General features: G+C 31.4%; 1 protein-coding gene and 1 pseudogene across 1 annotated transcript; both read left to right on the forward strand.

The window, feature by feature from the left end:
- The first annotated feature begins 316 nt into the window (after window positions 1–316).
- Window positions 317–4280, forward strand: LOC114754986 (vicianin hydrolase-like). The gene is made up of 13 exons (XM_028943853.1): window positions 317–495; window positions 687–756; window positions 873–931; window positions 1203–1278; window positions 1352–1423; window positions 1585–1672; window positions 1844–2096; window positions 2249–2364; window positions 2573–2790; window positions 3356–3387; window positions 3494–3596; window positions 3699–3807; window positions 3912–4280. The coding sequence occupies exons 1-13, from the start codon at window positions 322–324 to the stop codon at window positions 4078–4080; spliced, it is 1539 nt and encodes a 512-aa protein (XP_028799686.1). The 5' UTR covers window positions 317–321; the 3' UTR covers window positions 4081–4280.
- Window positions 4281–9376: 5096 nt separating this feature from the next.
- LOC114754983 (vicianin hydrolase-like) lies at window positions 9377–13159 on the forward strand (annotated as a pseudogene).
- Window positions 13160–13449: the final 290 nt, after the last annotated feature.

Genomic DNA, 13449 nt, shown 5'->3' on the forward strand with positions numbered 1-13449 from the left:
AGAGATTATCTTGATTTTAGATTTCATCCTCATTAAAATAATTATTTTAAAAAATAAAAATAAAAAGAAAATTAAATTTAGACCATCCAAATTAGATCTAAATGGTTCAAATGTGATGAGTTTGGGATGCCCAAAACTAAAATAAAAAAAATAAATTTAAACCATCTAAATTAAATATAAATGATTCTGATATAATGAGTTTGGAGTGCTAATCAGAGTTACCGAAAGTAGTTTCGTTGGTAATAACAAGGACCTCTATAAATAGATGAGCTTCATCAAGTAGTTCACCACAACTGATAAACTACAAAACCAGAAGCAGCCATGAGAGTTGAAGGTGGTCGTGGTTTCCGGCTGTGTGCGCTTCTGGTGGCCACCGCCACCACTCTTACGGCGGTTACCGGTGGCGATGCAAAGCCCAGCCATTACTCCGTTCCCTTCAATAGAACCCTCTTTCCTTCTGACTTTGTCTTTGGTGCTGGCTCTGCTGCTTATCAGGTCGGCGTGTGTCTTTATATCTTATATTTTTTTATGTATTGTGGGATCCAATTGGGAATAACTGTGTTAAACCGGTCAAAGCCCCAAGAACAACTTATATAAATATATATATATATATTCATTTTTAATTATTGATGTGTGAGTGAAAGTTTATGGATATATTTTTTTCCCTGGTTTGTTGATAAGAACAGTCAGAAGGAGCAGCAAATATTGATGGAAGAGGACCAAGCATCTGGGACACCTTCACTAAGCAGCACCCAGGTCTGTTCTAACCATGCATGTTTCATTTTCTATTTTCTCCCCTTTTTCTAATGTTTTTAGTATAAAATATTGTTTTAAAATTTGATTTTTAATTAATATGTGTAACTAATGAGCAGGAAAGATATCAGATCAGAGCACTGGTGCAGTGGCCGATGATTTCTATCATCGCTACAAGGTGCTGCTCATCATCAACTTCATCTATTTTGTCAATATTCACCACCCTTACACACACACACACACACACACACACACACAAGTGTGTGTGTAGATAAATAAATTAAAGGGGTAATTAAGTAATAACAGTTTAGGATTAGATGTGAGATCGAATCACAACCTTCCATTTATCGGAAAGTTTTTTATGTCACTAGATTAAAATTACAAGTCTTTTGCTTTTGCATTGTGTGGTTGTATTTGTGAATAAATGCCTTTTTCCCCAAATATTGCAGAGTGACATACAGCTGATGAAAAAAATGGGGCTGGACTCTTTTAGATTCTCCATCTCATGGTCTAGAATTTTTCCTGGTAAGCTTTTTCTCACATTAAACGATTAGGGCATGAAGTGATTTAAAAATAGTTATCAATTGACTTTGTGCAGAGGGCAGGGGAAAAGTGAATGAGTTGGGAGTCAAATTCTACAACAACGTTATAAATGAGCTCCTTGCTAATGGTCAGTGCCTCCCTATTTTTACTTAATCGACTAATCACCTCCAAATCACCATTATATTAATTAATTTCTGTATTAAGATGAACTTTTGAAATAAATAACTCACATTAATAATTAAGCCTTTTTCATATCTATTGGCTGAATAATTGTGGACATGTATATAGGTTTAACACCATTTATCACCCTCTTTCATTGGGATCTTCCTCAAGCTCTTGAGGATGAGTACAGTGGATTTCGTAGTCCTAAAGTTGTGTAAGTGATAACACACCATTATCCATCAAACCTCTTTATGTGTATTTTCAAAACTTCTTTTGCAATAATTTTCCTAAATTTTGAGTTATTTGTGGTTAATTCATATGTCATAATCTCATTATTATTATATCTCTTCTGATTTCTAATTAATTGATTGATTGATGATTTTAGGAATGATTTTCAAGAGTATGCAAACTTCTGTTTCAAGTCATTTGGAGATAGAGTCAAAAATTGGGTTACTCTAAATGAACCCTTCTCATTCAGTGTGAATGGATATAATGGCGGCACCTTCGCACCGGGCAGGTGTTCTAACTACGTCGGAAAATGCACTGCCGGTGACTCCTCCACCGAGCCTTACTTGGTAGCTCACCACCTACTCCTTTCTCATGCTGCTGCTGTTAATATCTACAAAACCAAATATCAGGTTCTCTTTATTTTCCAATTATTATATTCCCCCAAAGCATGTTAATCCTACTTCATCAGTTTTTTATTGAACAAAATATGCAATTTGACTTTAAAGATTTTTTTTTCTAAGTGAACAATATACTCAATAATTATTTATTATAATTATTATAGGCTACTCAAAAGGGAAAAATAGGAATCACTTTAGTGACAAATTGGTTTGAGCCAATGTCTGAAGCTATGGTCCATCGTGCTGCCGCAAATCGAGCTCTTGATTTTTACTTTGGATGGTAAGTGATAAAGACACGAGGCCAAGAATTTGCCTCTCAACATGTCTCCATTAAATTTGAATTGTTCAAAAATAAATTTGCCTTTAAAAATTAAATTTTTTCCCAAGTGAAATATACGCTGGATAGTATCATATAGTCAAATTAAATAGTCAATTAAGAGAAAGAAAAAAAATCTGGACGCTAAGCTAAAAATAAGTGGATTGTGCAGGTATGCTCACCCAATTACATATGGAGAGTATCCAGAGAGCATGAGGTCATATGTGGGAGATAGACTTCCAAAATTCACAAAAGCAGAATCAGAAATGCTGAAAGGATCTTATGATTTTCTTGGGGTTAATTATTATACCACCAATTATGCTGAAAACTCCCTCTCTACTTCCACTGTTAATAGGAGTTATACTTCTGATATGCGTGTCACTCTCTCCAGTAAGTAATTGATCAAGTTAACATATCCCCGGAACTCAAGTATATATCATATATTTTTTTTCTAAAAAAAGGGAAGATAATTCTGCATGTCATTATAATTTTATTTGATTTTTTATCAGGTTTCCGAAGTTTTATTCTTTTTATCATGTTCTTATAATTTTACTTGATTTTAATCAGATTTTTGTAGCTTTTTTTTTTCAATCTAGTTCTTATAATTTCACATGGTTTTTAATCAGCGTCTCACAGTTTCAGGTGACTGACAAAAAGGGGGAAAACAAGAAACTATTAAGATCTGATTAAAAATCATATGAAACTCTAAGGAGGACATGATGAAAATTAAAGAAACAAAAATTAGCTACGGGGACTTAATTAAAACAACGTAATTTATAAAAACCTGATGAAATGGGAAAAAAAAAGTATAGAGATGTGATTAAAAATCAGGTAAAAATATAGGTACTGGCAGATTAATTTTTCCTAAAAAAATTACATTTCTATATATCTTCCTTTCTCAATTTAATGTACTAACATATAAAACCACCTCACTTTTATTTCCTTACAATCTCAGCCACGAGAAATGGTCTCTATGTTGGTACCCCGGTATGTTCTTTTCTTCTTCTTCTTCTTATTAAATACATAAACACATCCTTGATTAATTTCCAATCAGACAATTTGCGGCATAAGCCTGATTGTTACAATTTTGTAGACTGCTCTGAGCTGGCTCTATATTGCTCCCAAGGGAATCCATCAACTTATGATATATGTCAAGGACAAATACCAGAACCCACCCATTTACATCACTGAAAATGGTATATATATCATCATCAAACACTTTCATGGTCACAGGCACAATATTATTATAGTTCGTGATATCCTTAATTTTTAAGTAATTTTGGGGTGATTATGTATAGGAGTGGCTGAATTAAATAATGCGTCAAAACCGGTTCAAGAAGCAATCAAGGACAGTGTGAGGATTAGATATCATGATAACCATCTCAGAAATCTCCTTCAAGCTATCAAGTAAGTGATCCATACATATACATAAATCAAAATTATAAACCAGACCTTATATTATACACCGAACGCAATATTAAGTAAATTGAATTTGGGTATTATATATACAGGGACGGGGTGAACGTGAAGGGATATTATGCATGGTCATTTTTTGACGACTTCGAGTGGGATGCTGGCTACACAGTTCGATTTGGAATCACTTATGTGGATTTCAAGGACAATCTCAAAAGATACATGAAGTACTCTGCTTATTGGCTCAAGATGTTCCTCCTTCACTAGTCATAATCATCATCAACTCCTTAATTATGCAAGCCTTTGGAGAGCAATTAATTTGCAGTATATTTAATGTCCGAGGCTTTAATTTGCTTTGGAATCACATCAGCACCACGTATGGTTGCTTATTGCCATGTTCTGAAATAAATAATCATGTACTTTTTATGAATTTTAAATAAATGAAGTCTTGACTTTAGTAAGTGCTATATACATGTATGAGATTGAGCTGCGAGCTACTTATTAATGACCTATAAATTAAAGTATATCTATATGCGTAAGACTCCAAATCCCCAGTTTGGACTTTGGAATATGCAAAAACTTTGATGCAATATTACATGAAACCTGGAAAATATTTCCATGAAAAATTAAGATCATTTTTATTTTCTAATGCTTAACAAGTTTTTATTAATATATAAATACATACTACCTCTCATCTAAACAAACTAGACCTTATATTTTGGATTAGGGATAGTAGAACTTGAAGTATTAAACTTCTACCACAAAATTCTTTTACTGGGCACAAATATCCTTTTATTAGAGATAATTATTTTAAGACACTATCACATACTCTCTCCGTTCCTTATTATAAGAGACAAATAATCAAATTACGTTAATAAAAAAAGTAATTAAGATTAGTTAAGAACAATCAATGTGTAAAAAGTATAATCTTTTTTCCAAAAATGCCCTCATTAATAAGGAGAAAGAGCATGAGAGAGAATAATTAAATTATTAAAAGAAATAGAAGTGGGAGGCAAAGAGTGTGAGTTGGAGACAACAAATATGGATAAAATAAGAAATCAACACACAAAAATAGAGACAACTTTTAAGTGTCTCTTATATATAGGAACATGCCATAAGTATCAAATGTCTCTTATAATAAGAAACGGAGGGAGTATTAAATATAGGCACATTTCTTAACAGTAATTCAAATATTGGTTCATCATGTTGTGAGAGATTATCTTATTCTGCTAGACCTAATCTTTATTGGTTACCACAAAATTATAATAACATATAAAAACATGCTTCAACGGTTGGGGTAGATAACACTTTCCTTTGTATTTTTTTGACACATAAATATCTTTCTACCAAGGATAATCCTACTCAAGATACAATTAGATACTAAATGTAAACACTCATCTACTATATTTTAAAACTTAACTTATCATGTTATAAGAGATTAGCTCCATTTGCAATGAAAAAGTTTTATAATTTTGAAATTTTGATTAATATAATTCACCTCCCCTTGATGTTGCCATTTATAATACAATATTTTAACTTCACTTTCATAAATTTTTTAATGAAATTTAGTTATTTTGAACTCTAATTCCACCATCAATATTTTTTATTGTCAATTAGTTTTTTTAAATAACAAAAGCTGTCATTTTTTCCTTTAATTTGTTTATTCAGACAACTACCTTCAACTAAAATACACTTCTAATCTTCCTCTTCAGAAAAAAAAAAAAATTTGCAACCTAGCTACTCCATATTTATTATTTCCTATAGACTGCATTAATTATTTATATCTTCCATTTTTTGAAAAAAATTATTAAATAAAATTTAAAATCAACGTCTTGTAGTAATATATGGACACAATCTTCATTCAATATAAATTATACTGTTCAAATGGATTGGGATCACCAACATCGGAATGTGACATTTAATTTGAAGACACTAGAATTGTCTAATCATTTAAAAAATTTGTTTTTTTTTTTAAAAACTTATACTCTACGAAATATACGAAGCATTTCAGTTGCCATGAAACTTATATATTCTTAATGATATTTGAAATATATATATATATATATTCAATTCTTATCTTCCTATATTTTTAATGATATTTGAAATATATGGGGAAAATAGATTTGTCAGTCCTTGTAATTTCATCGGATTTTGAATTCGGTCTTTTTAGTTTTATTTCTTTTTATTCAATCCTTATATTTTGTTCTGTTAAAGCCATAGATCCTTCCGTCAATAAATTGTCAAAACACCGTTAGTTGGTATCTCTCTCTCATTAAAAGCGGGTGGCTCTCTATCATCAGCCATAACCAGTTCGATAATGATGCCGAGAAGGAGAGCTCTTTCTTCAATTGGTCTGCTTTTTCATCAATATCAGCATGTCGGTTCTATGTTGTGGACGTCGATGCTAATCGATGAAGGTTATGTGCAATCCTGCACATTTGTACAAGACTCTAACCCGACTATAAGAAAGCCAAGCAGCTCCCATTAGACCCTTCTATCCAATCGTCATGTATTATTTAATATCTTGTTTTGTTACTACCTCTGCACACTGTTTTATGAAATCCTTTTTTCTTAACGACGTTGTGGGAGTTTGATAGTTTCTTACAAACTTTTGTTTTGAGACCCTTGCGTTATCCCATGAAAGAGCATTAATTTTTTAGTTTCAAATGCTCATGACCTTCAGCAATATTAATTTATGATTTTAGATTGATCAATGCCAAAAAAGTAATAATAGTTATTAGAGTTTTAGGGATGAGGCTGTTTGAAGTGGCTAGAAATTAAGGATGATGACCACCTAGTCCGCAACACCCAAAGACCCCGTCATTTCCACGTACCTCGTTGCTCAAAGACCCTGCCTTCACGAGCTGGAACCCACTAGAAGGATCCTACACGTGTCAGCCCCACCTCCTCCCCCTCTTAGGAGAAGGCTCACTACTGGAGAAAGCAGCATAGAAGAGGCACGTCGATATTGATGGAGAAGAACCGGTTAAAGAAGGGGCTCTTCTTCTCTTTCTTGGTGTCATCATCAAACTGGTCATGGCTGATGAGAGAGAGAGAGCCATCGGCTTTGAATGGGGGGGAGAGAGAGCGACTAACGGCGTTTTGAGAAGTTATTAACGGAAGGACTTATAGCTTTAACGAACAAAGTATAAGGATTCCATAAAAAGAAATAAAATTAGAGGGACCTAATTCAAAATCCAATGAAACTATAAAGATTGACAAATCTATTTTCCCAAATATATATATTCAATTCTTGTTGGCAAAAAATATATATTCAATTCTTATCTTTCTACATCCAAATATTTTCTAAATAATTTTTTTAAAAAAAATTAAAAGTTTATATGCTTAACCTATCCTTGAAACATTATGCACGTGTGTGTGAAAAATAACAGTATAATCTCAATTAGTCTAGATTTTAGTATAGAAAAAAAGTGTTTCAATATTCTGGAAGTATTAACAAAGAAGTGCCTAGTACCTGAAAAAAATTTTTTTGCTCTTATACGCCTTAGAAGTTTATTTTTGTAACATTACTATCCTAAGTTGTTGTTATCCATAATTAAGTTTAACCGTTAAAAATACTGGTCAAATTGTATATTTTAATAGTCAAACTTAATAATAGATAACAGTCAAGGTATTTTGTTATAAAAATAAACTTCTAGAGCATATAAGAGCTAAAAAAAACTTGTAGGTAGTGGACGCTTCTTCATTGATCCTTTCAAGATATTTAAACACCTTATCTTTTTTAATATATATTAACACAATACTCTATGTCAAGTAACTTATATTTATTATGTTAAGTTTTTTGTAACATATAATTATGTATCTTATTTTTAGCATATTATCATTGAGTTATAAATTTATATGAAAAAAAAATAAGACACACGTGAAGAACTTATAATAGCAAATATAAAAAAAATTGATTTAAGTATTTTTGGTATATGTATATTTATATGCACATTGGAGTTGACTGGTGGATAATTCTCTCACCCGCCTTTGATCAACCAATTATAGCCACTCATGATAAATTATGGGGGAGAATTATCAAGAGGCTACAGGAAAAAAATTTAATTATTAAAATTTTTTAGTGAAATGTGACTAGTTTTGAACGTATTGTTATTTTTTATTTTGAAATTTATTATTACTTATTTTTATTTGTTGATGGACTTTAAGATAATTAAATTTATTTCTTAAAATTTGATTATAATTCTCCCTCAATCATATCCTCTTAGGACGTATTTGTCTAGATATTACCTGAAAAAAATTGAAAGAAAATATTTAATTTATATATTTTTAAATAAAATGGTAATAATATTTATTTTTACAAAATATTAAATTTCAATTCTTGGGTGTAATGATTATTATGATAGTGATGGAAAAGGACGATAGATGAGAGAATCTTTCTCCCATCACTACAACTGTCTCTGAATGAAATTTTCTCTTCTGCAAAAGACAGCGACAACAGCATGATGGCAATAATGGTGACCCGACTTCGAAAATTATCCTCCCCCCCCCTTTTGGGACTTTATATAAAGACCGCGGTAAAATTAGGGGAAAATAGCAAATAAAGACCCCATAATATATAAAATTATTATTTGGGATTTTTAATTTGAAAAATAGTTTCAGAAGACCTGGTCTCATATTGCAATTATGAAATCTTAGTGAAATGTCTAAAATGCCTCTCAACCAAGTTATGATTTGCTCTACAGAAGTTGTCATTCATTAAAGTGAACTTGTCATTTCTTATAGTCAACTTGTCATTTAGCATACCTGAGTTGTGATTTCAGACATTTCACCAAGATTTTATAATTACAATATGGGATTGGGTTTTCTAAAGCTATTTTTTAAATTGAGAGTCCCAAATAGCAATTTCACATATTAGAAGTTTTTATTTGCTATTTTTTCTAAAAATAATTGTTATAGGTGATCTCTTAAATTGTAAACATGTAATTTTATTTCGTGAAATTTATTTAATCTTAAAATGTTAGTTTTTAAAGATGAAACAATGTTAAAAATTTAGTGAAGAATCATAAATAATGTTAAAACTGATGTGGAATTATTAAATGACATTTAATTAGACCTTATGTAAATAACAGGACAAAAAAAAGAATAAATTCTCAAAACACAATGCAGAAAATAATTATAAAGAGAGGACGAGTTCTCAAAATATAGTGTAGCGAACAAATGTTCAAATGAACAATAAGGAAAAAAAAAGTGCTAAACAGCCACATTTTGAGGACATTTTTTTTTTAATCATTTGTTATCCAAGTAAAATTTGGATAGGTATCATTTGATGACTTCGTATTACCATTTAATGCTGGTTGCAACACTCCAATATATTTTAACACTGTTATACTTTCAAAAACTAATATTTTAAGACAGACTGAGCTTTGGAAACAAAAACTAAAGTTTGAAATTTGAGGGACCAAAATCATAATAAATCCAAATTTTAAGAATCATAAATTATATTAACCCAAAGAGTAAATTAGAGAATTGCAGTGTCTTTCAGCACTTTACATAGAAGTGAGTGTTGAAGCATTTGAATGGCAAAGAGGAGATAATGAAAATGGCAAGCGTAAGAAATAATGTAGCTTTGAGCTTCGTCTTCTTCTTCTTCGTGTTGCTGCTGAGAGGCACAGAGAGTGCTAAGCCAAGTCATTAGGCCTTTCAATGGAACCGTTTTCCCTCCTTCCTTCATCTTCGGTGCTGGTTCTGCTGCTTACCAGGTTTCTCTTTCTCATTATCATCAAAATGTCTCCATTAATTCTCCTCATTTCTCAAGTCTTCTCTTCACAAAGTTGCATGAAATACTATAATTTATTATTATACTTTTTCCCAATTTTTGTTGCTTAATTACATTATGATGATTCAGTCAGAAGGAGAAGTAAATATCGATGGAAGAGGACCAAGCATATGGGACACCGTCACTAGGAGACACCATTTATATATACATATGGGCACACACATTCGTAAAAACTTCCACTGTTCAAAACTTGTGAGTGTGTGTGTGTGTGTGAGAGAGAGAGAGAGAGAGAGAATAGTATGTAAATGAAAGCCAAGAAATGATGCTAACCAGAGAGTTCATTTTGACATACAGAAAAGATTACAGATCGGAGTAATGGTGATGTTGCAGAAGATTTTTATCATCAATACAAGGTGCATATGTGCTCATTGTTATATGTGTGTGTGTAGTTACAAATAAGGGAAAATTGCTGTGAAGTTTAAAGAAATTAGCATAATTACTAAAAAAATCTCAGTAATAGTAATGTAGTAACATGCAATGACAAGTTCTCACATTAGAAATGATAATTACTGGCTTGTCATTGAGACTTCTTAATAATTCTCGGGATCTCATTTGTCAATGGAAATGATGTTGTTGATTGTGATAATGGCATATTAATTAATTGGACAGAGTGACATACAATTAATGAAAAAGATAGGGTTGGACTCTTTCAGATTCTCCATCTCATGGTCCAGAATATTCCCTAGTAAGTGCTTATACTGGTACTATGTTTAATAGTTATACAATTGTTTGCATCTTTCGACATTATAATGTTGAAACAAAGTTGGAAGTGATAATTGCACAAATTAATGAAACTTGTTTTATCTATATGTGTGTGTGCGCGCGCGGAGGGGAAAGGCACAGTCAATTACTTGGCAGTTGAGTTCTACAATAATCTCATCAATGAGCTCCTTTCAAATGGTTAACCTCTCTCTCTCTTTTTCTGAGGCTTCTTTAATTATATATATATTGAAAAATAATTACATACTCCTTCGGTTTTTAATATAAGAATCATTTAACTAATTTAATTAGATTAAGAAAGTTAAGTAAGTTAGTTAATTATAAAAAATGTGACATGTTTTTCCTAAAATATCATAATCATCTTTTTTAATACCCCCTCTTGCTCTTCTACTTGATAATGGTTGAGAGAGTATTCATAACGGTAATTTAGAGAAAATTGATAAATATGAAAAATGAGTTTTATATTTAGAACTAAAACCAACTCAACAATTGGATCCTATATTAAGGAGTGGAAGAGTATATATTTATATGTATAAGTCTGAGCTTTTATCTGAGCTAACTTTGCTATCAGATCTTTTTTTAAACCAAACAATTCTAAACCCAGAGCATGTTATTGCATCCAGAGGAATAAAACCTTTTGTGACTCTCTTTCATTTTGATCTGCCCCAAGCCTTAGAAGATGAGTATCGTGGATTTCTCAGTCCCAAAATAGTGTAAGTCATATTGATAATCAATTAAATATATATTCTAATGAAGTAAATTTTTTATGTAATTATTTTCCCCCCTAATTTAATTGATATTTAAATATATGATGATCTAAGGGGGAACTTCTATGAATATGCTGATTTCTGCTTCAAAACTTTTGGTGATCGTGTTAAGCATTGGGCTACTTTGAATAAACCCTATGGGTACAGCAAAAATGGCTACAATACTGGCGGCTTCCCGCCGGGAAGATGTCCTAACTATGTCGGAAACTGCACCTCCGGCAACTCCGCCACCGAACCCTATCTCGTCACCCACCATTTTCTGCTTGCTCACGGCGCTGTTGGCAGATTATACAAAACCGAATATCAGGTTTCATTGAAAACAAATAAATTATAGCAGCAATGGAACTTGGCGTCTACTGCGTGTGTTCTTTTTCAATGAATTGACGTATCTTGTTGTGTCTTTTTGTGTGTATTTTGTATTGGGAACAAAATATCAGAAAGGGGAAATTGGAATCACATTAATGACTCACTGGATGGAGCCCAAAAAAACTCTCCTGCCAATCGGCAAGCTGCAAGTCGAGTTCTGGATTTTTGGTTGGGATGGTATGCATATACTATTCCGTTTCTTATTATAAGATTCTTTTAACTAAATTGTGTAGTTTAAAAAAATAGTTAAAATTAGTTAAAAGCAATTAATATATAACAAATATAATTTTTTTACCAAATATGCCCCTATATATAAATAGATAAATATGAGAGAGTAATAGTAAGATCAATGAAGAAAGAGAATGTGTTAAATACATTAGATTAGGGGTAAAATAGGTAATACTGTATTAAATGCTCAAACAAACTCAAAAAGAATCTTATAAAAAGAGACAAACCCATTCACAAGATTGGATCTTATAATAAGGGACAGAGAGAGTACTTTCTAGCCTCATTTAATTTACAGCATAGAGAAAAAATGATTTTTTTTATCATAGTTATAGGATTTAAATTGATAATTTTTTTTTCATATTTGCTCTTATTAAAGAAAGCATTAAAAATATGTTTTATATTTTCTTTCATCTATTCACTTTGTCTATCTATGCTATTAAGTTAACAGTGATAAAATTAGAAAAAAGCTCATTGATTATCCTTCAAATAACTTATATTTAGGGACAAATTTTTTCCCTACAGGTGACTTATAAATAGAAACAAAATGGCATATAAGTTTATCCTTCCTTTATTACTATGTTGATTTTATTCTCAAAGGATATAATGTATATTAAGAGGGTATTTTGATAAAAACTAAACCATAACTTTAAAAGTAATTTTACAGTATACAAGGTAATTATGTGATATGAATTTGATCTAGATTTTCTTATAAAAATACTTTTTAAAAGTGTTTTTTGGTGGATCCAAACACCTCCTAAATAAGAGATAAAGTTAAAAAGTACTTGAATTCTAAGAAAAATATAATGAAGTTTAAAATTTTTCTCCATATGTGTGAAACTTGATAGAAGCTGTCTTGTAAATATTATCACACAAGTATAGTGTAACTAATATCAAATTATCGCATTCATTTTATTTTTTTCCTTCGATTTTCTTTGTTTGGACGAAGTGAGAAAAGGGAAGCGAAGAAAATGGACGAAAGGGGAAAATGGGGGAAAATCGAAAAGAATGGGAAAGTAATATGAGTAATTTCACAATGAAAATAATACTCATAGAAACCTTCGAGACAGTTTTAGAAAACATATTTTCTCTACAAAATCTCGCCACCTTAAAAAGAGAAGAAAACATGTAGAGCTCTATATGCCTGGTTTAATTTTCCCCTCCACTTTCCTTTCCATCCTACTTTTTCTTTCTATCCAAACAGGGTAAAACCTACCATTATTCTTCCTCTGATTGTTTTATCTTCCTCGAATTACTTTTCTGTCCAGCCAAACATAATAATCTGTGTGTTTCAAGCAATAGTTGATGTGTGTGCAGGTGTGCTGATCCCATTACATATGGAGATTATCCAAAGAGCATGAGATCTATAGTGGGAAATAGACTGCCAAGGTTCACAAAAGCAGAATCAGAAATGCTGAAAGGATCTTATGATTTTATTGGGATCAATTATTATCCACCCAGTATGTAGAAAATGCTCCCTTAACCAGCACTGTTAATCGCAGCTACTCTTCTGATGCGCAAGCCAGCTTCTCTAGTAATTTAATTAACCTAATCATCATTAATTAATTTCTCATAAAACTCACAGACAATTATTATGTTATTTTATATTCACTATCAAACATCACTTTAATAAACGTCATTTTTCTTTTGATTCCAGCTTCGAGAAATGGCGTCCCTGTTGGTACTCCGGTATATTATATTCTTCTTCCTCTTTTCTCATTCCTTTAGATTTAGATGACAGACTACAAGTTAATTATT

The sequence above is a fragment of the Neltuma alba genome, unplaced genomic scaffold (genome assembly GCF_004799145.2).
Source record: "Neltuma alba isolate B1F8T4 unplaced genomic scaffold, ASM479914v2 tig00010229_pilon, whole genome shotgun sequence".
NCBI classification, from domain to species: domain Eukaryota; kingdom Viridiplantae; phylum Streptophyta; class Magnoliopsida; order Fabales; family Fabaceae; genus Neltuma; species Neltuma alba.